The following is a 25,040-nucleotide window of genomic DNA, read 5'->3' as shown; positions in this document are numbered from 1 at the left end:
TGTTTCTCTGATCCGTTCTGCAGCTACGAGGGTCTCTCTTTGTATTTTTAATTTTGTCTATTTTTATTTCGGACAACATTTGAGGTTTTGTATAATCTACTAGATACTCATACACTTGTGACACCAGGTCTTGGCACACACATTGGTAGAGTTTGGATTTTATTATATTTTCTTGGTTTTAAATTTTATCAATGTATGTTTAATTTATTAGTTGGCTTGCCTAGCTGTAGTGTTGGGTGCCATCACGACTTATAGGTGAAATTGGGTCTTGACATTAAACTTCTTTAAATTTGGTTTGGAGTATGATTTTGAGTAATTAAAGTCCGTTTGGAATTTCGAGTTTGGGAATAGTTCCATATAGTGATTTACGACTTGCACGTAAAATTTCGTGTTATTCCGAGTAGTTTAAATATATTTCGGCGCATTGGAAGTAAATTGAAGAACTTGAAATTCTTAAGTTTGAATCAACTTGATTTAGGGTATGATTTTTAGATTTGATGTTATTTTACGTGTTCTACGAGTTCGAGCGAGTCCGTTTTATGATTTCAAACATGTTGGTATGTTCGGGCGGGGTCCCGGGGGCCCCGAGTGTCAATCGGACGAGGCTTGGACCAAGTTGAAAGTTGGGAGCCAAAACTGAAGCTCCCAGCTACTGTCAGAATCTCACTTGTGCTTGGCCAGTCGCAGGTGCGACATTCGCAGATGCGACAGAAGCTCGCAGGCACGGCACTCGTAGATGCGAGATTTCTTCGCAGAAGCAGAAAAGGGAAGGGGAGGCCATCGCCGTAGATGCGGAGAATTCGCGCACCTGCGAACGTGCAGGTGCGAAGCTGTGTGCGCAAATGCGAGAATTGACCAGGCAAGTGGAACTCACACCTGCGAGGATTTTCCGCAGGTGCGGAGCCGCAGGTGCATTTCAACCTCCGCAGGTGCGAAAGACATGTTTGGCAGAAAGCTTAAAAGAACGGGAATTCACCATTTTTGCCCATTTTCTTCCATTCTTGGGCAATTTTGGAGCTTTTTGAGAGGAGATTTCAACTAACAACTTGGAGGTAAGTTAATTCTACACCCCTTGAGTTAAATACATAGATTATAAGTAGATTATAACTAGTAATTCTTAGAAATCAAGGGTTTAGGTGAAAACCCTAGATTTTTATAAAAATGAGATTTTAACCACGAAAATAGTTATGGAATTGAGTAGAAATTATATATTTGAGTTCTTGAGATTACGGGAAACGTTTCCATCCGAAAATTTCCAAAATCCGGGCACGTAGGCCCGGGGTAAATTTTAGGAATTTTATCATTTTGGATAGGGTAATTTATTTAATAGATGAATTTCGAATTATTGAACATATATTAATTATTTTATATAACTTTTGGATAGTTTCGGATTTTTCGGCATTGAATCGAGAATTTTACGCGACGCGATAATCGGAAAGTGGATTTTGAGACAAGGTAAGTCTCTTGTCTAATCTTGTGAGGGAGAAATTACCCTATAGGGATTAAATTGAATAATTATTACTAATTGCGGGGGCTACGTACGCACGAGGTGACGAGAGTCCGTGTGTAGCTATTATAAATGCTAAAGCCCGGGTAGTTTAGGACTCAAAGCATGAATTACTTGTGTAAATTATATTCCTTGATTAAATAATATTAATTGATATATATGAATATATTGTGAATTTTTAGATAAAGATATTAAAGGATGAAAATCTCATATGCTTGATTTTCTATTTAAATCATATAATTGTTAAAAGAAATTATTCTCCTCCCGAAATTATCTCTTAATAAATATACTCTCCTTCCGGAGGTACATAAGAAAATGTCTTCCTTTTTTGTGGACCGGGCCGAACGTCTCGGCAGGATAGATGCATCTATGGATCGTGCCGCACGTCGCTCGGCAGTGTACACGACACTCTGGATTGGGTCGTACGTCCTCGGCAGAAATCATACTTAATAATAATAATTACACGATACTTTAATAGTTATTTCAGGCTTGCGAAACTAATAGATAAATTGGAGAATCCTTAAAATTCAATGAATTATTATTCATGCTTGTTAAGGAAATAAATTGTTATTCCTGTAAATGAGAATAATTGATAAATTGAAAATTATTTGAATTTAAGGAATTTAATTAATATATTGACAATTGTTGCATTTGAAGGAATTTGATTATTTTCGCTGATTAAATAAATTATTTATAAATTCTGTAAATCGTGCTGATTTAAATATCCTAGTTGTATTTCAATTATTATTATTGACCCATAGTTAGTGTCAAAGTCGATCATCTCGTCTCTACCACTTCGAGATTAGGCTTGATACTTACTAGGTACACATTGTTTACGTACTCATACTACACTTGCTACACTTTTTGTGCAGGACCTGAGGCAAGTACTAGTGGGGGACCTATCGTCTTACACCCACGCTATCCGGCCGATCGTTTTGAGTTTTATAATCTCGTTTTTCCATTTACTGCTCAAATTGTGAATTTCAGTTATTATTTGGCTTGCCGGGGTAATTGATTTGGGTCCGGTGAGGTTTTGAAATTATTGGAGCATTTAGTTCCAAGGTTTAGAATTTAAGTTGAAAAGGTTGACCGGATGTTGACTTATGTGTAACGACCCCGGAGAAATTTTGCTAAGGAAATTAAGGTTTGGTGGTGCCGAGATAGATCATTTAGTACAAAGATTATACAAATTTCTCGTGGCTCGGACTTTTTGGGTTGAACAATGCACCGATGTGTAAAGGAAACTTTTATCGGAAAAAGGTCATTTCTGCGACCACTATGCGGTCGCAGAATAACTCTGCGGACCGCATAATGGTCGCAAAGTGGATCAGGAGAGGGGCAAGATTTGAGAAAAATCTGCGGTGCACTATGCGACCGCAAACCTGTTTTGCGGTGCATTATGCGACCGCAGAACAAATATGCGGACCGCATAATGACCGCAGACCGGGTCAGTAACGCCTAGCTTTGGAGACCAAATTATGCGGCCGGTATGCGGACCGCATACCTGTTATGCGACCGCATAACTGCGTCGGAGCTTCCATTCTTTCTAATTTTTGACCGACCCCGCTTCGATTTATAGCTCTTGAAGCTCATTTTTGAGCCAAAATCTAATATTTTAGAGAGAGATGTGTCACGACCCGAAATTTTTCACCGACGGGACCGTGATGGTGCCTAACATTTCACTTGTTAGGCAAGCCAACGTTAGAGTATCATTTACCAATTCCTTACTTTCATTCAGTAATTAACATTAATTAACTACAATGAAATATAACAAGTGTGGAATATTATAAATTTGTATTAACTACGGCAATTGATTTGAATCAAGGACCTGATGGCATCTATTTGGCCGGTAGCCTAGATACATAGGCCTAGGGCTGAGGTAATAAGAGGAATCAACAACAAAGTTGTGTTCTTGATCATTATTAGATACAGAGGCATAATTGTAGGGAGTAGAAATAGACAATTTTTCAGAACTATGAGAAATTGAATCTAGTGAACTGGTTTTAGCTCCAAGATTTGAGGCTGTGAGAATGGATTTCACAAGAACTGGAAATTCCTTTCACCCAAATTTTTTTTCTAATTGGAACTAAAGCCTCTGAAGCTGCAGATATGGTGCGTGACATGATGTTCTTAGTCATGGTTTTCTTGTCAAATGGTTGCTCGTTCCCATTAGTTTCTCTGGAATTCATTAACCAAAACAACCAAAAATGAATTTCTCCTAATTTCAGAAACCACTTTATCTTTCTTTCTTGAAATTTAAAACTAATCTGCTTCATTTTCTCATGTACTGTGGATGTAATTAGTGTTTTATTTCTTACTTTTTGAAGTAAGATGATTTCATTAAATGGCATCAAGAAGATGCATAACAAAAATATACAACAAAAGTGTGGCTGCTCATATACAAGTGCTTTTATTTTGTACTTGAGGTTTTCTATTTCCCAAAAGCGATAGTTTCATGGAAGTAAAAACTAATTCAACATCGTTTTATCATCTTGCAGAGATAGAAAGGGAAAGGGAGCAGGGAGGTCCATTTTGTCCAACAGTACATAGTCTTCAATCGTCTCTCTTTTGCTGCTTACTCTTGTTCAGTACTATTTGTTTTTGCCTTGAATGAAATCCAGTTTTCTGATACCAATGGAACTTTCATACAACTCTTAGTGAGGTGTTAATGGATTAGTAGCTTTTGTTGGGGAGCTCCAGCATGGAATATTGTTGATTTTGATAGTAGCTGTTGTCTGTAGTTAAATCTGACAGCTTCCTTATATCAGATGAATTCTGCTTCTTACTCTTGGCATATTGTTGATTTTGAACAGTTTTACTGTTGTCCGTAGTTAATCTGACAGCTTCCTTATATCTAGAAGAATTCTGCTTCTTATAGTATCATTATTTTGTTTGAATCTTTTGCTTTGTGTTGTCTATTAAAATGTCTCATTGCCTCGTCAGACACAAATTAATTAGGCCTTGAAAATTTGGAAAGAAAGGCGATGCATGCTATGCCTGGTGATTTATTAGAGGCAATGGTGCACGGTTTGGGTTCTGGTTGGTTTCTTGATCGGTGATAACGTAGATTTTTCACTTTTTGTTTGTTGATAATATTGTTGTAGTACTCATTTGGTCATAAACAAAACAACATTTTAGTATCTGTGAATTGTTGGTTTGGCAATTTGAATACATTGTAAATGCTAGCTATGTTTTAAATAGCAAACACAATTTAAAGAGGCATAAAAAGAAGAAGCCATACAGTGCAACTTTGCCGTCCTGGCCTTGCCATCATCTTCCGCTGTTTCTGTAACAAAGGAGCACACTAGCTACATCTTTTGTGGCCTAAATCTGGCAAGATTATTTGATTAGTCTTATGTTTGATTTAATCTAACTGTCTATAATGTCGCTTTCTGCTGTAAAATAACATATTAAAGGAGGAAGAAGGAGAGCAGAAAGAGGCTAGGTTCACTTCCGCTTGTGTAGCTGCGGATGCCACCTCCAATGTTGAGGATTATTGCCCAAAGTTAGTACTTCCAGAAAATATAAATCTTTTTGGTAACACTAAGTTATTCATTCATTCTCCCCCTTTGCTACTTGGCAAGGTCATCTTGAATGATTATTTATTCTTTATGCTGCGATTAGTCGTCGTTATACACTAGCTATAAAATCAACACCAAATTTTTATCACAGACATCTGATGTTCAATTATAAAAGACGTAGGCTATTAGGCCATGTTCCACTAAAACTCCACTCCCTCTTCTCAATACTACCTTACATTGGAGAATGCTCTTGCCTCTTGGATAAATACGTTGGAAACTTAAAGATCTTATTACATACATGTTACAAATCAACGTTCCACAAAGCGATTGCGATTTGCACATCTTCATGAAGTACACAACCTGCTCGCTAGTACATCATCCGAACCGACATTAACAAATTTATTCAAAATGATTAAACACAACATCACCGAAGAAACCATGAATTTTTTTATTTAAAGTACAATAAGTGAAGAAATATTTGACTCAAAGGCTGCAGTCCGGGGGAATCACAACCATCTCCGAGATATCTGCATTTGCGAAAAAGTAGTTTCTCAACTCCTGTTGCTCCATACACGTAAAGTTTTGCAATTTGACTTTCTTTAACACATGCCTCCAACATTTCCATGGTAGAGATGCACAACAAGGCTTCTCATCATTATCCGACGCATCTTCATATATAAACTGTCAAACGAGGTAAATCAGTAAGTATAGACTATGAACAATAAGAACAAAGGTAAAGAAACTAACTTCATAACGAATCAATCATGAAAGCAGCACTAGAAAGGTTAACACCATTGGGCCTATGAGCTCCTCGAAATCAATCTTAAGCATTATCTGAATGAAGAAATCATCTCATTGAGTACAAAGAATGGGTGCTTTCTAATGGCCAAAGAATAAAACGAACAAAGTAATAAAGGAAGCAGCACAGGGTGAGGGAGGATAAGGTTCACAAATCACTGGAATAGCCAGTGGAAGACAAATAAAAGGCGGTGACCTTTTTTGTTCCCTTTTTCCCCCTTCTGGCGGAAGGCGCACACGGAGAACTACCAACAGCTGGGGAGTGTTAGTAGGAAATTTCTTTTTTCTTAAGACTATAAGCAAGTCGACCAGTCAAATAGCAAAATAGAGTTTTGCTGCAATTTGTACATGCACGGCTGGAGCCAGATTAAACCATCCCGGCCCTAGGGCGGAGAAAAGGAGGAGACAGTCATGGCGAAAGGGGAGGCTTCATCCAATCCAGTAAGATCAAAACAATAAGAAGGTAAGAGGAGCAAATGTCAATTATATAGAATCTTTAATGCCTGAATTCCTTGGTTTTACACTATTCCTGTTGAAGTTGACTCACTGCATATAACTATTGATTTATCCAATGCCAACATTTTGTCTTAATAATCATAGATAAGCAAGAGAAACCAAAAACCTATAACCAGTCAATAAAACAATGTTTCCAAATAGTTTGGGGCAACAAATATTTATTAGATCAACTTTTAATGGCCTCACAATAATTTTGAACCTCACCCCTTCTTATACAGGGCTTCAACTGACTTTGGAGGAAGTTACAGTTTCGCATTAGTTGGTAGCACCGGAAAAAGTTGCAAAAAACTACATAATAATAAAGGTGCAAGAAAACCTTATTGGAGTAACAACTAACTTTTTTCAATCTTTTATCAACTCAGTGCCTTTAAAGGATAAAGTGTTACCTTAAGGGTCTTTACGCCGGGAGCTCGGATAATAAAAGATAGGGCGCCCAGGTGAGGAGAAATCCAAAGCATGCTATCAATAATGTCGACAACTGAATACTTTGATTGATTCTGAAGGTTTACTTGCAAAATATTAGTACCATAAAGGGGAGGAAGGAAGTTTTCTCTCAGGTCTTTTGGTATAACTATTACCTGCATCCAGAACAAAAAAAAAAACAATTTATAAGAAACACACAACAAACTGCTTCTTCAAGCAGTGTAGCTAGTTAGAGAATTTCTGGGACACATTACCCTGTCGCAGTGGCACGACAATTCAATAGCCTTGGAATGATTGAAGTTAGCAAGAAATTTCGTGAACTTAGAGTGCCAATGATTGTCGTCAGTTTCTGGGAACAAGCAGAAAGTGGCTTCCAGCAAAACTGAAGCTTTCAATTTGAATGTTGACAATGGATGACAATTGTATTGGAACTTTATTAAATTAGGAGTGTCCAATTCAACAGCAATCAGATTATCACACCGTGAAGCCATCAGCCATTTGAGCCTATCACTCGTGATCTTCATGTTTTTCAATGTCTCGCAACTGAATAATTTAAAGATTTCAAGGTTGGGTAGACTGGAAAAAAGGCTCTCTAACCATTCATCAGTGACAGCAACGCAATTGAGGTACAACGTCTTGAGGGCTTTGCAAGCAGTTATTTTAACTACCTTTAGATTCCCATGAAGGCTGTCGATCTTAAGGTCTTCAAGATTAATAGCTGCAATATCAACCAATTGGAATACAAAAGGGCAAAATTCTAAGTTTACCTTTTTCAGTTTAGGTAAAGAAGTATTACCAACTTGAAAACTGGCAAGTCCATCAAAGTTCTGCAAATACAAATCCTCTAAATTGCAGCAGCTTGTGCACAGAGCCTGAATAAATTCCTCGTTCAAAAATACGTCAGAGAGGTGCAACTCTCGCAAAGATGAAAACTTTATACCATCAGAAGGCAATTCAATCTTAAATCCATCCAAACGCAGCACATTTAGTGCTTTGGCAGCAAAGATTGCCTCGGGCAAGCTGTTGTATTCGAGTTTGCCTTCATAAATAGGTCTGCTTACTCTTAGATTCAACTCTTTGATATTACAAGCTATGAGTATCTTAATCCAATCATCGACATAAGAAAGCCAACGATGATGTGGTAATCCTAGAGAGAATTTTTGCATGGAAATCTTGTGCTTTTGCCGATTTGCTAGAGTTTGATTCACAACATTGACGAGCTTTGGCATGTCTTTTGACTTAAGGAATTTATCACCAAAATTAAAGGAGGAGAGTGAATTCCAAGCACTATCCCAAACCTTGGACAATGTACTCATTCGAGCGGCATCTTTAGCAAGAAGGAAAGACAAGATATGCTGCAAAATTGGCTCTGGCAATTTGGAAATTCGGTCCGCTGCTGCGTCCACGTCACTTCTCCCTTCCATCGATTCCCAAAACCCTAAGCCTGACACTGAATAATGATAATATTTATAAGACTGTATGTCATTCTCTTCTCCTAAACCAAACTTACCAACGGAATGTACAAACCAAATTCCAAAAGGAAAAGAATGTGTAGGAAAGGATGTAAAAATTCTTCGATTAATTTTTAAAAGGTTAAATAATGAAAATAAAAGAAATAATAAAAAGAAATTTATTGTTTTCATTAATCATTATATCACCATACAATGAATTACTTGATAGACTTTCTTTGTTAATGGAAATGCTATTGGATTCTTAACATTACTACAAAAGGAAATAATGGAATTCTTTAAAAAAATTCAAAAGGTTCAAACACTATGTAAAAGCTACTTCCTTCGTTTCATTTTATTTATGTGTCTTAATTTGACTGCATGCGTTTAAGAAAAGTAAAAATATCTTTTGAATATGGTAGTCTTAAAAATTGTAAGTTTTGAAAAAAGTAATATTTGGAGTTAAGTTGAAAAATGGTATTTAAAATTTGAAATTATGTTTGAAGATGCATTTCACCTGAAAAAATATTGTCGCTTTGTGAGTGGGGAAAAGTTTTACTGAAATTTTTGAAAAAGTGGTCAAAATAACTTTTTGGTTTTTGAAAAACTTATTTATGAATTTTTTTTCAAAAACTTGCAAAATTTCATAGATAAATACGTTTTTGAAAAAAGAAAATTCGAATAAAAGGAAAAACAATTATGGACAAACGGATCCTTAAACTAAAGATGTGTGTAATATATCAAAATACTTTTGAATCTTGTGTTCTTAAATATATCATGTGTGATAGTGGAGTTAAAGAGTTACCAAATATAAAAAAAACTTTTTTTTAAATAGACTGAAAAGGAAAGTAAGACACATAAAATTGAATAAGTGGGAGTAATAGTTATATTTTAAAAACTTGCAATTACAATTTCATCTACTATGGAATGCACTTACGAAAAAATAAGAAAGAATGATCAATATTTCATGTGTTCTAATAATAGACATAAATATAGCCAGATAATGCGAAAAAAAATAAAAAAATTACACTGATACCAATTAAAATCGTGCACAAATTCTACTATCTAATAAGAGACAGTTAGCAGGCTCTGAACAGGGGTAAAATTGGAATTTTTTCTTTAACATGCTATGCTTAATAGGTACTTTCGTGCTGTAATTATGGTACCCTCCAATAGGGAATACTCTTACATTGTGAAAATGAGTTTTCCAATTTCTAGGCCCCATTGATCTATTTTGACACACCAGCACATCAATGTTCTTCCTTTGTGTTAGAGTATGTGATTGCCCCGCTTTTGTAAGATGGTTTATATTTGTTAATAGCCATAGATATCACAGAAAAAATTGAAATATGACATATTTCTTTTGTGAGCAAATGTTTTTGCCAAAACATTTTTTTTACGTATATTGAAACTGCACTCCTTTTGTCAACTAGTTTTCACGTATATCGTAATATTGCACTCCTTTTTTTTATTTATGTATTTTTAAGTTTGATTAGGTCTAACTTATATATATGCATAATTGTAAGGATAACATACTGCATCAGATTAAATCCTCAATATTATAGTTTTACAAGTTAATTTATTTAAACCCAAATTAAATTCAAATTATATATGTAACAAAACTTATACAAATTTACGTAGCATTTTTAAGGAAAACTGGAGTTATAAAAATTAAAAAAGGAAATAAAAAAAGGTTAAACTGTATGCGTTAGTGTTCAATTTAAAACCAAATTTACTTTTGATGGGTCCATTAATTAAAAATACAACACAAACTCCTAAATATGCTCTAAAGAATAACTTTTAGTTAGATTATCTAATATGGTAAATGATTGCAAGTAAAGATAAAAAAATTATGAAGAAATAAAATTTTATCCTACAAAACTACATGACCAACCTGACAAATGAGGTGAGAACTTGCATGGTTAGTTACTTGATTAATATTATTGAAGTGTAGATGCTTGGATATTATGCGAAATTTGTAGTGCTTTTAGACCAAATTTTTTGCAACTTGGAGTATATTTCAAGGATAATAGCAAATGTATCATAGCTTTACAATCTTATAATTTTAAACTTTTAATTGGTTTTAATTGGAGCATAGACGGTTGGTAGATACTCTTGATAACTTTGTATTATTTTTTTTATAAGGTTATCCAACTATCTATGCAGATGGATCTTTTTAATTTTTACGCTCTAAAGTCTAAATTTACACCATATAAAATGTGAATAGCCTAAGCCTAAATTCTCTTATTCTTATAATTCTTTCAAATATTCTTTGTACTCCGTATGGTTTATTTTTTGATCTTGACCTCTTAAATATTTGACTTTTGATTCAATAATTATGTATTAGGGTAAGTATATATATTGGAGAGTTGATAACTCAGGAAGAAGTGTACAATTCAGAACGACTTGAAATATTCTCGTGTAGTAAAATATTTTTCTTTTAATGAGAAGTCAAATTCAAAAAAATAATTTAGGATATTTAGAAAAATATTTGACATAATTTTTGTCATAAATTTTGATGGAGCATCAGAATTTCAATATTATGGTCGAAAAATTTGGTGATCGTCAGAATTTTTGGTGCTTCAAATTCTGAAAGTTGTCAGAACCATGCTTAAAATTCTGGCACAAGCCTATTTTCACGAAATATTTCGTTAAACGAGATCAAAATATAAACAATGGTTTAGAAAAAGTCCATCAAACGTAATCTATCTATATAGAATAGGAGAAGCAAAAGCACTATATTAAGACAAGTGGCATAACGCCAAGTGGCAATGTTGAGACAAAATAAACTACCTTCTAACTAATTTTTTGTTTTTGAATTTTTAATTTTGAATTAATTGGTTACACTACTTGAATTAATAAATATAAGTATCTTATAATTATCTATAAAAAAATAAAAATATAAAATAAAATACCAATACATATATAAGTATTTCTCACATCATGAGATAAGTATTTCTTTCATCATGACATAAGTACGAAGTTATTATTGTATCGGCCCAAAACCTCGCTAATTGATCTTTACGGTGCTTCCTCTATCTCTATCAATTAAAGCCTTATATCCATTGAAAAAAGTTGCTAGGCTTTTTTATTTTTAAAAATATTTCAAGATTAATAAAATAAATATATCTTCTCTTATATTACAAAAAAAAAAGTGTGCAGACAAAAATATTAAATAAAGTAATATGCTAATAAAATTTTCTATTAACAATGTAAAAATACTAAACATTGGATAATAGAATAAAGAAAAATATAGAACAAAAAAGTTATTCAATGACTATATAAGTCCCTTTAATTTAATAGCAATTTTATTATTGGGTATACCGTATATCACATTGACAAATAAAATGACAATTGAAATTTATTAAAACAATACGATTTAATTTGTTCAAACAAACCCCATCATAATTTAATTTAATTTAATTAATATTTTTTAATATTGACGGCGCATTGCGCGGGTACGACTACTAGTTTCTTGCTAATAGTAAGAGATGAAAACACACACTTGCATATTGCACGGGCCAGCCATCATCTAGTTCAAAAAAGAAAAGAGAGCAATTCTATTCGAAATAATTATATATTTCTTTCGTTTTGTCAGTAAAAAGGAAATAAAGTTAAATATGTTTGAGCATGTCATAAAAATATTAAAATTTAAAAGTTACTAAATATATAATAATAAAATATATTTAAACATAGCAAAAAAGGGAAGAGTTTACCATCTTTCAAGGTTATAATGGTTCTTGGTATGTGGATGCAGCAGCGGACTGAATTTCCAAATTGGCAGAGCCAATTTTGCTGCACATCTTGTCTTTCTTTCTTGCCAAAGGTGCCGCTCAATGTATGCTCATATTACTTGTGTAAATACTCCGTACATCTGATGTGAAATTGAAAATAGCCGGAGTATGCAAGGGAACTCTGTTTTTTCACATAAAGTTTGGTCCTTTCCCCCTTTTTCTCTTCCTTCAACGGTTAAACCTACACATACTCTCATCTGCCCATTAAAGCTACAAAATTCAACCCGTGGGACAAAAGGTTTCCTTTTTCCACGTTGCCTACTCTTCTCATTATGCCCCCACGAAAAGTTTGCTTCTTTTTAAGGTAACTCTGTCTGTTTTACTTTCAATATGTCTTTGAATTTTGTGTGTGCGATTAAGTGCTGAAAGTATTTTCTTAAAACACTATTTCTGTTTAAGACTCCCAATTGAGAGCAATTTAGTTTTATTGACTAGTTGGATTAGAAGACTGAAGGACACTTTGAACTTTGATGTGCTGACAAGTAAAAATTTAAGTGTTAATTGTAAAACTTTCTTTCTGCTTGGTTGAATTTTGATTTTGCTGATCAGTGACGTGCAGTTACATTTACTGCAAATTATCTACACTGTTGAAGCTCCAAAGCAAAGTACTTGTTTTATCTACAGAAAAAGTATGTCTTACGCCTAATTGAATGCTTCTATCCGTGGTTCTGAATAAATTTCCATTGTTCTGGTCTTTGAAACAACTAAGAAAAGGGCGAATACGAGAATTTGTTGGTATAAAACTTTAATTGTTAGATTCCTCTAAAGAAATGTGCTGTCTTGGTTCTAGTTTTGGAGAAAAGAGTCAACTTGCATCCAAAGGACTGGTTTTACTTTGTGCTGAAATGGAGGTTGGAGTAGAGATGAAAACCCTAACTAACGAGGGAGAAGAGAGAAAAGAAGAGGAGCATGAAGATGAGTGCAACAGTAGAGAGAAATGAATGCACTGCTTTCATTACTTGTATAAGCTGTATATATACAAAGACTTTACTAACTAATCTAATCACCTCACTAACCAATCACATGTATCATTAACTAACTAACTAATACACTAATCTCCTAACACATAAATAGACTAAACTATCCCTGTATTCAAGTTACATCTTTTGTCTCAACACTCCCCCTTAAGCTAGGTGGTAGAAAGACATCAAGTACACCTAGCTTGGACAACAAATACTCGTGTTGCACTCGAAGTAGACCTTTGGTTAGAATGTCTGCTAACTGCTCCTTTGTAGCTACATATTCTGTTTGTACCAAACCATTTTGTATCTTCTCCCTTATAAAGTGAAGGTCTATTTCAATGTGTTTGGTTCGTTCGTGAAACAATGGGTTGGCGGCTATTTGAATTGCTGCTTTACTGTCAGTGTAGATGTTCACGGGGATACCAACTTCTATACCAATGTCTTTGAACAGACCAAGTATCCATACCAATTCAGCTACAGTTGATGCAATGCTTCTGCCCTCAAATTCTGCAGAACTCCTAGAAATGGTGCTTTGTTTCTTTGACTTCCAGGATATCAGGGAATCACCATACTTGATGAAGAAGCATGTTACTGATTTCCTAGTGATAGGGCAGGTTGCTTGGTCTGCATCACAATATGCAGTGATAATGTTTTTCCGTTTGCTAGACAACAATATGCCTTGACTTGGTTGGTTCTTCACATATCTAACCACCCTTTGAGCAGCTTCCAAATGTGATTTATTCGGTTTCTACATAAACTGGCTTAGATTCTGAACACTATATGCTATGTCTGGCCTTGTGACAGTTAAGTAGAGTAGTTTCCCCAGTAATCTTTGATACTGAGCTGCTAGTATGTTCATCATACTCCTTAGTGGTCAGTTTGATGTTGGCTTCAATAGGTGTTGTTGCATCTTTTGCAGCTCCCAGTCCAAGCTCAGAAATCAGCTCTAGAGTGTACTTCCTTTGGTACATTAGAATGCCTCTTTGTGACCTGGCAAACTCAATGCCAAGAAAGTATTTAAGATCTCCTAGATCTTTCATTTTGAATATCAGCTGCAGCTTGGTCTTCATCTCAGCTATTAGTGTCAGGTTAGGCCCAGTGATTAGCATGTCATCAACATACACCAAGATGATTATGATGTGTTCCCCAGATCCTTTACAGGGAGTGATTATGTTGGCTTTGCATGAAGCCAAACCTCAGAAGTGCCTCAGACAACTTAGCATTCCTGGTGCATGTTTAAGTCCATACAGGGATTTCAAGAGTCTGCATGCTGGTCTTGTCTCCCCCTGACTCTGAAAGCCCTGTGGTAAGGTCATGTATATCTCATCATAGAGATCTCCTTGAAGAAAATCATTGTACACATCTATTTGATGAATGTGCCAATGTTCAGAGGCAGCCACATCTAGGATGGTTCTAACAGTAACCATCTTAACTACTGGACTAAATGTTTCTTGGTAGTCAATGCCCTCATGTTGGTTGTACCCTTTGGCCAACAGCCTGGCTTTGAACCTCTCCACCTCTTCTTTAGCTTTGTACTTCACCTTATAGATCCACTTACAACCAATAGGCACCTTGCCTGCAGGTAAGGACACCACATCCCAGGTGTGATTGGATTCTAGTGCAACAATTTCAGCTTGCATAGCTTTAACCCACCTAGGATCTTGAGCAGCTTGCTCAAAAGAAGTAGGCTCATGGATTGCAGAGAATGCTGTCAAATAGGCTTGATATTTGGGAGAAAGTCTATCATAGGACACATAGTTAGCAATGGAATAGGGAACAGATTTGTGTCCAGGCTGTGACACAAAGTCTTTCATCCATATGGGAGCCTACCTTGTCCTCAAGGATCTCCTCAGACCAGTGGAGTGCTGAGTAGAATGAGGAAGTATATAGGGCATCACATCTGGTGCTGACTGGTGCAAGGGAGAAGAGTCAGTAGACTTATGCCTAGCAGGAACAGAAGGGAGTAAAGGTTGTTCTTCACTAGAACTGGACAAGCCAGGAGGCAAGAAAATAAGAGATGATGTGGTTGTGATGTCTTTGAAGGGAAATATATCTTCCCTGAAGGATACATCCCTGTTGGTAAAAAAACAATGAGAAGATAGATCCAGTAGAATGTAGGCTTTCTGAGTATCCGAGAAGCCCATGAGAACATCTGGCTTAGCCCTGGGCAGAAGTTTATCTGTTTCATGAACTTGCTTTGCATAGCACAAGCAACCAAAAATTCTTAAGTGACCCAGGTTAGGTGCCCTACCATACAATAGTTCAAAAGGGGAAAGACCATGAAGTACAGAAGATGGCATCCTATTTATGAGGTACACTGCTGCAAGCACACAATGCCCTCAATACTTGATAGGAATATTGGCCTGAAACCTTAAAGCTCGTGTGACTTCTAGGATGTGCCTGTGCTTTTGCTCAACAACTCCATTTTGCTGAGGAGTATAAGCACAAATTCTTTGATGAATGATACCATACTTCTGAAACAATGTGGTACAGTTAGAGTTGACAAACTAAGAGCCATTGTCTGACCCGACTGCTTTCATAACTTTGTTAAACCGAGTTTGAATGAACACAATAAGCTGAGTAAGCACCACACATACATCATATTTAAGTTTCAGTAAAAATAGCCAAGTCATCCTAGTAAAGTCATCAACAACTGTCAGAAAATACTTATTGCCATCAAAAGTTGCACAGTTATATGGGCCCCCAACATCAAGATGTATTAGATCAAATGCAGCAACTGTCTTAATACAGCTAGAAGGAAATGGCAGCCTGGTTTGCCTAGCACAAGGGCATACACTACATTTATTGATAGTGTCATTGATACAAGCTAGTTTGGCAGCAAACAGTTTTCTAAGAACAATACTAGATACATGACCTAGTCTTTTATGCCACAAGGCAACATCAATTGTAGTGTCACCCTGCCTTGACTTTATTCCAGCAGCAGCTAAAGAGACTGCAGTGAGCTTCTTGCCACCATATCTCTGCATAAAGTATAGACCATCTCTTTCTCTATCAATCTCCCTCACCCTGCCATTGAAGAGATCCTGAAAGACACAGAAATTAGGATAAAAGGAAGCAAAGCATTTAAGATCTCTTGTCACTTTGGAGACTGATAATAAGTTGAACTTGAACTGAGGCACATAGAAGACTTCTTTAAGTGTGCTTCTGTCTGAAATATTACTGTCACCGGTGTGAGTTACTTGAGTGACATCTCCATTAGGTAATAAGACTGTATTAGGCTTAGATGGAGCAACTACAGAAGTCTTAGTAAGCAAGTTAACATCTGACACCATATGATTAGTTGCTCCAGTATCAATAATCCATTCTTGTGGGCTAGTAGATGCTAAGAGAGTAGTGCTAGTACCTGCCACATTTGCTTGAGTTGAGGAAGTTGAATTGTTCAGAATCTGTACTATTTGATCATACTGTTCTTTAGTGAAAGGAAAAGCACTTCCTTGAGCCTGTGGAGAGGAACCTGTGTAAGGAGAAAAGAGTCAACTCGCACCCAAAGGACTGGTTTACTTTGCAACCAAATTGTTGTTATCCCCTCGAAATGAGTACTGTAGCAAAGTGCAATTCATCCAATTTTAGACAATATTGCAAGGTTCCATATGTTTCACTTAACAATCTATTTTAATTCACTATTGTTAATTGGTTTCTTAATTGCTAATCTTCCAGCATCAAGCAACAATATTATTTTTTTGGTTTTTCTGGATATCAGGTCTATGCAACAACTGCTGAAACTGAATAGCAAAAGTGGTGGGAAAAAAGTGTGCATAATATGATCTACATACATTCAACTCAAGAGTTTTTAGACGAGGAAAGATCTCTTTTCCAGCAAGTAAAAGAAAATGAAGAACCATTTTCTACCTGTGAAATATCAAGTAACAAGAGGCATTCTGTGTACAAAGACTATGAACTAAAATAATATGGAGACAGAAGTGCAAGTGGAAGTGCTCACTTTGTTTCCAATGGATTTGACCAGTATTTGTAGTGTGAAAACTTTGGATCATCCAAATCTTCAGCTATCCCATATGAAAATTGAGCATCTCCGCGAGCCATCATTTTTGGGGCAACAAAGTTGAGCAAATCCAAAATATCTCCAGCTGAATAAACCTTGTATTCTTCCACTGCTTTGATACCAGCAACACCCATGTCATAGTATTCGGTCCACACATCGCATGTGTTATTTGCAACATTAGTTCCCTTCACTACACCCTGCATGTAAAAAAACCATAGCTACTTCCAGGCAACAACAAGTGAGTGGGAAAGAGATAATTTCGCAAAGCTTGTAAGTACCAGGTATTAAGGCCGCTATGCAGTTATTAGTTTTATTTGTTTTTCTTTGCTGTATAAGGATCAAAATTTCTAGCATTGCCCTTGATGTTTGCAGATTTAAAACATTTCCAGAAAAGTTAACATAGAAAATAAAGGGTGAAGGTGGAAACTATTATATCCTATACCTACATAACACCAAGCACATCTGCTCGGGTTTTAAGATAGGAAACCATGCATGATGCGCCCCATGTGCGTATACAAATCATCTTTGGCAAATCCCAAATCAGAAATGTAATATTAAGTGACAGCTCTACCAAAGCTATACCTCACAAATGTCTTTCTCAAGCATAAAAATCAGAAATCATAAATGAACCAGAACAAGAACTTCCTGTTAAAGCGCTAATTTTTTATACATATAATAAGTCTATTGGTGCTCTTTCATGTTTATGTTGAGCCTTAAAAGTTCTAATTTGCAAAGTTTCCTTAAAACTGTCATCCATAATCTTCAAATAACCCACAATAGACTCAAAGTTGAAACAAATAGAAGAAAGCATGGAAATATTTATAGAACGAAAAATAAGGAGCAGTTGGAGTTCTGATTAGCATTACTCTGAAGTCGATCCTCTTAAGATCTGAGGAATGTTTATGTGCTGCATCCTTTCCAAATGCTATCATCCTTCCACAGTTAACATATTTCCCTTTAGATTCTATAGTTTGATTGTCATTACGGCTTGATATCTGATTAATGTTGTCTCTTAGCTTTCTTTTGCAAAGAGAATAACCTTCTTCCGGTGACCAGTCAATACCACCCCAAATCGTCTCTCCTCCTTTTTGGTATCATAGACATGGTTGAATCCCATGTCCGCAGCATCTTCATTAAGTGCGGTAGTGTTTGAATACGAAAAAAATCCTTGTCCATAACAGCCGGTGCTATAGCCCTGAAATATAAGGTGGATTACTTACAAACAAGGAGAACTACAAAGGAAGAAGGGACATATTACATGCAAATGCACTTCAGGACTTTTAGTTTCTGTGACTGCTTACTTAAAATCATTTTGCATATAGCATTTAGTTTTAAAGCATAAAAAGCTATCAAATAGTATCTTGCCGAACATCAGGTATTAATACTGAAAAGTTGAGGAAAAAGGAAATAAGGATGTATGTCACATGTTCAACTGCAGTTACTACTCAACCTATTAATATTAGATAATAAGAGCTGGTAAGGTTTCAGAACACAAGACGAAAGCATGAAAAACAAGAAAACTCCCAACATCAACAGAAATTTGATGCATTACACTACTTCTAGAAACCAAGAAATGATTTAGTTCTTGTACACGGTCGAAATAGATTTCGGCTTTCGTACGTTTGATCGAGTTCAAATGGTAAGCGACCGAAGTGAGACTTCGAGACGAGTTCCGAAGATAGTACAAACAAGCTTCGAGCTCCAAGACCGATCGAGGAATCGGCTCGGTATCATTATCGAGCCCATGACCAAATCGAACCGCAAGGCAACGTGAAGGTTGTCGGAGACGCACAGACCGATTGACACTCACCCCGAATGTCGAACTCGAACCAAGGCCGAGAGCTCGACCCAATACCGAGCTCGAGCCAGTATCGAGCTCGCAGACAAGAGCCGTTGCAACCCCACTAGGGGAGAGAATCTTGGCTGAAATCGAGGAAGAGACAATTCATCATGGGTTCTCCACTATATATTTTTTATTATAAATAAAGTAAGATCTCTCTACTATAAAAGGGGAAATCCTTGTAAGCACAGGGCAGGTTCACACATTGTAAGAAAAGACTACTCATCTTATTGAAGAATAAATCTCTTGAGCTTGTTTTACTCAGCATACTCACTCTTCTTGTTCAATAATTTATATCCCGTTTTTATAGCCAAGAATCTAAACATTTTCACTTCTACGTATGATTTATGTCAAGCTATATCACATATCCTTAGAACTACTTATAAATTTAACTATATCCGACTTTCCGGATAAACAGTTTGGCGCCCACCGTGGGGCTAAGGATAACAGTTGTTGTTTGATACAAATTTGCAATACACACCAGTTTACAACTTCGAATCAGCAATGGCAAACCCTCGATTGATGGCTTTACCTATCGACCACGAAGCCGGCCTTCAAGATGAAACCAACAACTTGATACCCAAAGCCGGAAGGCCACTTAACGATATCACTGAATCTTGAGTCGAAGTACCTGAAATCCGAGTCGAAGTACCGCTAGATGTCAATTCACAAGTGGCTCTTGAGGCGAACCAACATTCCGAACCGGAAAAAGGTATTTAGGGTGGTACTCGATCTGGAGAAGATCGGAGTCAGCTTACGGATGATCTTCAAGATGTTACAAGCCCAGCAAATAGCGATAGCTCAGTTGCAGAGCCAAACTCAGGTACAAATCAGGCCGGAGCCCAATCTGCTTCGAGAAATCACCCACAGAACGGAGCCAGCCATATTGAAGTCAAACGAGCAAGAATCGGGGACTACTCCCGAAATTACTAAATTGCTCGAGGAACTCACAAAATGAGTCGAAGCCAACGATAAAAAAATAAAAACATATAATTTCAGGGTCGATCAGATCCCGAGAACTCCACCAATGATAAAAGGGCTGGATTCGAAAAAATTCATACAAAAGCCTTTTCCATTGAGTGCAGCCCCAAAATCAATCGCCAAAAAATTTCGTATGCCCGAAATTCCCAAATATAATTGTACGACCGATCTCAACGAACACGTCACCTCTTATACGTGTGCCATCAAGGGTAACGATTTAGAAGACAATGAGATCGAATCCGTGTTATTGAAAAAATTCGGAGAGACCCTCTCGAAGGGAGCGATGATTTGGTATCATAATCTGCCACCAAATTCCATCGATTATTTTACCATGTTAGCGAATTCGTTTGTAAAGGCACATACTGGTGCCATAAAGGTTGTAACAAGGAAATCGGACCTCTTCAAAGTAAAACAAAGGGGTAATGAAATGCTGAGGGAGTTCGTGTCCCGATTTCAAATGGAACGCATGGAATTGCCACCGGTCATAGACGATTAGGCCATCTAAGCTTTTACCCAAGGGTTGAACGAGCAAAGTTCAATAGTATCACGTCGGCTGAAGCAAAATTTTATTGAGTATACAGCAATAACTTGGGTGGATATACACAACTGATATCAGTTAAAAATTAGGGTCGAAGACGACCAGTTGGGAGCTCCTTCCGGATCCATGCATCAGAACAGGACAACTATTAAAAACCAGAGGGACATCGACAGAGAGCAAAGGCCGAACAAAGATGATATCAACCGTACGTCGCAGATCGAATAAATAACGGTTCGACGCGCAATGCCGCTCGGAACAATCGAAGGAGTGATCGAAGACAAAATTCTCGGGGGCTTATGAGCAAGAGTGGCTTTGATAAATATACCGATCCTATAGAGGCACCTCGGCTATCGGAGTACAATTTCAGCGTCGACGCATCGGACATTGTATCGGCGATTGGAAGAATCAAAGATACTAGGTGGCCTAGACCCATGCAAACCGACCCTTCCCAAAGGAACCCGAATTCGATGTGCTCGTATCATGGTACGCATGGTCACAGGACCGAGGATTGCAGACAATTAAGAGAAGAGGTAGCCAGTCTATTCAATGAGGGCCACTTTCGAGAGTTCCTTAGATACCGAGCCAAGAATCACTTCAGAGAAAGGGACGCCAGCAAAAGAGATAAACAAGAAGAACCTCTGCATATCATTCATATGATCATCGGTGGGGTCGATACTCCACAGGGACCCGTGCTCAAATACGGCAAGATACCGGCCACAGGGGAAAAACGAACTCGAGGCTATGTACCCGAGGGCACTTTATCATTCAGAATTGAAAAAGCCGAGGGCATCTCTCAACCTCACAACGACGCTTTGGTAATTTCTATCCTATTAAATAAAGTTCAAGTTAAGCGTGTCTTAGTGGATCCAGGTAGCTCTGCGAATATCATTCGATCTTGGGTAGTGGAGAAGCTCGGTTTACAGAATCAAGTTGTGCCCGCAGCTCGGGTCTTAAACGGCTTCAATATAGACAGTGAAACAACTAAAGGGGAAATTATTCTGCCCGTAAATGTGGCTGGAACCATCCAAAACACCAAGTTCCACATAATCGAAGGCGATATGAGGTACAATGCTCTACTCGGAAGACCATGGATCCACAATATGAGGGCAGTGCCTTCGACTCTACACCAAGTGATGAAATTCCCTACGTCAGACAGCATGAAGACAGTATATGGGGAGCAACATACTGCGAAGGAAATGTTTGTGGTCGATGAGATAACACCGATACCAACGTTATCGGCCACAGAAAGGTCGAGCACAAAAGATAGACGAGAAACCAAATAGAAATCACAGCAACCAGTCTTGACCGAATCGGTGAAGCAGGAAATAGAAGATGACGAGGAAGAGTTTCCGACACCTCGAGCTCTCATCGTCCCTGACGACTCCGACGCCACCAAGTCGACGATCGAAGGACTGGAGCAGGTTATATTAATCGAACGTCTGCCCGAGAGAAAGGTATACCTGGGAACGGGGTTGACCCCCGAACTCAAAAAAAAACTTATTCAATTTCTTATTGATAACATAGATTGTTTTGCTTGGTCCCATTTAGACATGATAGGGATCCCACCATCGATAACAATGCACCAGCTGAATTTGGACCCTAGGTTTAAACCGGTGAAGAAACAAAGAAGACCACAATCCAAGGTAAAACACGCATTTGTAAGAGATGAGGTAACTAAACTTCTCAAAATAGGGTCAATTCGGGAAGTAAAATATCCCGAATGGTTAGCCAATGTGGTTGTAGTCCCCAAAAAAAGGAACAAACTTAGAATATGTGTAGATTATAAAGATCTAAACAAAGCATGTCCCAAAGATTCTTTTCCACTACCTAGCATCGATCGCATGATAGATGCCACAGTCAGCCACGAGATCCTAACTTTTCTCGACGCCTATTCCGGGTACAATCAAATTAGCATGAACCTGGAGGACCAACAAAAAACTTTATTTTTCACTAAGTATGGAACCTATTGCTATAATATAATGTCATTCGGGCTAAAAATGCAGGGGCTACGTACCAACGCCTAGTGAATAAAATGTTCGAAGAACAAATAGGTAAATCAATGAAAGTTTACATTGATGACATGCTAGTTAAGTCCCTGCGCGCAGAGGACCATTTTACTCATTTGCAGGAAATGTTCAAAGTTTTAAGGAAATACAACATGAAGCTCAACCCCGAGAAATGTGCTTTCGGGGTTGGATCAGGCAAGTTCCTCGGGTTCATGGTGTCGGATCGGGGGATCGAGATCAACCCCGACAAAATCAAAGCCATCGAAGACATCACCGTCGTGGATAGTGTGAAAGCAGTGCAAAGGCTAACTGGACGGATAGCTGCCTTAGGACGATTCATTTCAAGGTCGTCAGATCGAAGCCACAAATTCTTCTCTCTGCTCAAAAAGAAGAACGATTTCACCTGGACCCCAGAATGCCAACAGGCACTTGAACAACTGAAGCGGTACCTATAGAGCCCACCATTACTTCACACTCCGAAGACAGATGGGAAGCTTTACTTATACTTAGCGGTATCGGAAATCGCGGTAAGTGGTGTCCTAGTTTGAGAAGAGCAAGGTACGCAGTTTCCTGTTTATTATGTAAGTCGGACCTTAGGAGCGGCAGAGACTAGATACCCACATTTATAGAAATTGGCACTTGCATTGATTAGCGCCTCTAGAAAGTTAAGACCATACTTTCAATGTCACCCCGTATACGTTTTAACAACTTGCCCACTTCGAAACATTTTGCACAAACCCGAACTATTGGGCCGACTTGCCAAATGGGTCGTCGAACTCAGTGGGTACGATATTGAATATCAGCCTCGAATGGCCATCAAGTCCCAAATTTTAGCAGACTTCATGGCCGATTTCACACCAACCCTCGCACCCGAAATTGAAAAGGAACTCTTGTTAAAATCAGGTACATCGTCGGGGGTTTGGACCCTCTACACAGATGGTGCTTCAAATGTGAAGGGATCCGGGCTTGGCATCGTATTAAAACCTCCCACAGGTGGCATTATTAGGCAATCCATCAAAACTACTAGATTAACTAACAATGAGGCCGAGTACGAGGCCATGATTGCAGGTCTCGAGCTAGCTAAGAGCTTGGGAGCAGAAGTCATTGAAGCCAAATGTGACTCTTTGCTAGTGGTGAACCAAGTGAACAAAACTTTCGAAGTTCAAGAAGATAGGATGCGGAGGTATTTGGACAAACTACAGGTAACTATACACCATTTCAAAGAATGGACCCTACAATATGTGCCTCGAGAACAAAACAGTGAGGCTGACGCACTCGTAAATCTGGGGTCATCAGCCGAAGAAGATAAGATCGACTCGGGGACTGTCGTTCAACTTTCGAGATCTATAATCGAGGGAGGAAATTCCGAGATAAATTCCACAAGCTTAACCTAGGATTGGAGGAATAAGTATATTGAATACTTAAAGAACGGAAAACTCCCATCGAACTCTAAAGAATCGAGGGTTATAAAAACCAAGGCTGCTCGATTCACGTTGGTTGAAGATGGAACATTGTATAGAAGGACGTTCGACGAACCACTGGCAGTATGCTTGGGACCAGGGGACACCGATTATGTTTTACGGGAGGACCATAAAGGCACCTGTGGATACCACTTCGGCGTCGAACCACTAATTCGCAAAATCATCAGAGCAGGATACTACTGGGATAGCATGGAAAAGGACACTAAGGAGTTCGTTTGAAAATGCGATAAATGTCAAAGGTTTGCACCAATGATCTATCAACCCGGAGAGCAGCTTCATTCAGTCATTTCTCCATGGCCATTCATGAAATGGGGAATGGATATCGTCGGCCCTCTACCATCGGCCCCAAGTAAAGCTAAATTCATTTTGTTTATGACTGACTATTTCTCTAAATGGGTTGAAGCACAGGTGTTCGAAAAAGTAAGAGAAAAAGAGGTTATAGATTTTATCTGGGATCACATCGTGTGTAGATTTAGTATACCAGCAGAAATAACATGTGACAATGGTAAGCAATTTATCGGTGGCGAAGTGACAAAATTTCTCGAAGATCATAAAATAAAAAGGATATTATCAACACCATATCATCCTAGTGGGAACGGACTGCCTAATCAACGAACAAGATTATCATCCAAAACATAAAGAAAAGATTGAACGAAGTTAAAGGATAGTGGAGAGAAATTTTTGCCCGAAGTCCTTTGGGCATATTGGACAACATCTAAATCCAATACAAGAGCGACTCCATTTTCCTTAGTGTATGGCTCCGAAGCTTTAATTCCGGTCGAAGTCGGGGAACCAAGAGCAAGGTTCTGACATACATCGGAAGAATCAAACTACGAGGCAATGAATACTAGCCTCGAATTATTAGATAAAAAACGAGAAGCGGCACTGGTTCGAATGGCTGCACAAAAACAACGAATCGAAAAAGTACTATAACAGAAGAACCAACCTCCGCCATTTCAAGACTGGGGACTTGGTCCTAAGGAAGGTCACCGTCAACACTCGAGATCCTAACAAAGGGAAGCTCGGCCCAAATTGGGAAAGACCCTATCAAGTCCTCGATATAGTCGGGAAAGGGTCTTATAAACTTGGATCAATGGATAAAAAACCATTACCAAACAATTGGAACATATCTCTTCTCAAACGATATTATTGTACTGATACTACACTTCTGCACATTGCGTGCAGATGTTGACTGTTGTTGTTG

At 37.7% G+C, this 25,040-nt stretch overlaps 1 protein-coding gene and 2 long non-coding RNA genes across 6 annotated transcripts; 2 read left to right on the top strand and 1 right to left on the bottom strand.

Annotated features, from left to right (window-relative positions):
- The first annotated feature begins 3,398 nt into the window (after nt 1-3,398).
- Nucleotides 3,399-4,295, top strand: LOC104091162 (uncharacterized). The gene is made up of 2 exons (XR_685093.3): nt 3,399-3,619; nt 4,006-4,295. It is a non-coding gene; the product is annotated as an uncharacterized lncRNA (long non-coding RNA).
- Nucleotides 4,296-5,265: 970 nt separating this feature from the next.
- LOC104091160 (F-box protein At4g09920-like) lies at nt 5,266-12,061 on the bottom strand. 4 transcript variants are annotated; one of them, XM_009596439.4, is made up of 4 exons: nt 11,930-12,061; nt 7,020-8,215; nt 6,729-6,920; nt 5,266-5,709 (listed from the first exon to the last, which is right to left on the bottom strand). In XM_009596439.4, exons 2-4 carry the CDS (start codon nt 8,187-8,189, stop codon nt 5,512-5,514), a joined length of 1,560 nt encoding a protein of 519 aa, XP_009594734.1. In that variant the 5' UTR covers nt 8,190-8,215; nt 11,930-12,061; the 3' UTR covers nt 5,266-5,511. The 4 variants fall into 4 exon arrangements, with proteins under 4 accessions (XP_009594734.1, XP_070033891.1, XP_070033892.1 ...); XM_070177790.1 differs by lacking the exon at nt 11,930-12,061 and having other exon boundaries at nt 7,020-7,460; nt 7,533-8,353; XM_070177791.1 differs by lacking the exon at nt 11,930-12,061 and having other exon boundaries at nt 7,020-7,483; nt 7,562-8,353.
- Nucleotides 12,062-12,171: 110 nt separating this feature from the next.
- On the top strand, nt 12,172-17,312 carry LOC104091161 (uncharacterized). Its single transcript, XR_011408851.1, has 2 exons — nt 12,172-12,311; nt 16,691-17,312. It is a non-coding gene; the product is annotated as an uncharacterized lncRNA (long non-coding RNA).
- Nucleotides 17,313-25,040: the final 7,728 nt, after the last annotated feature.

Source organism: Nicotiana tomentosiformis, chromosome 6 (genome assembly GCF_000390325.3).
Source record: "Nicotiana tomentosiformis chromosome 6, ASM39032v3, whole genome shotgun sequence".
NCBI classification, from domain to species: Eukaryota; Viridiplantae; Streptophyta; class Magnoliopsida; order Solanales; family Solanaceae; genus Nicotiana; species Nicotiana tomentosiformis.
This window is presented reverse-complemented; position numbering and strand designations above follow the sequence as displayed.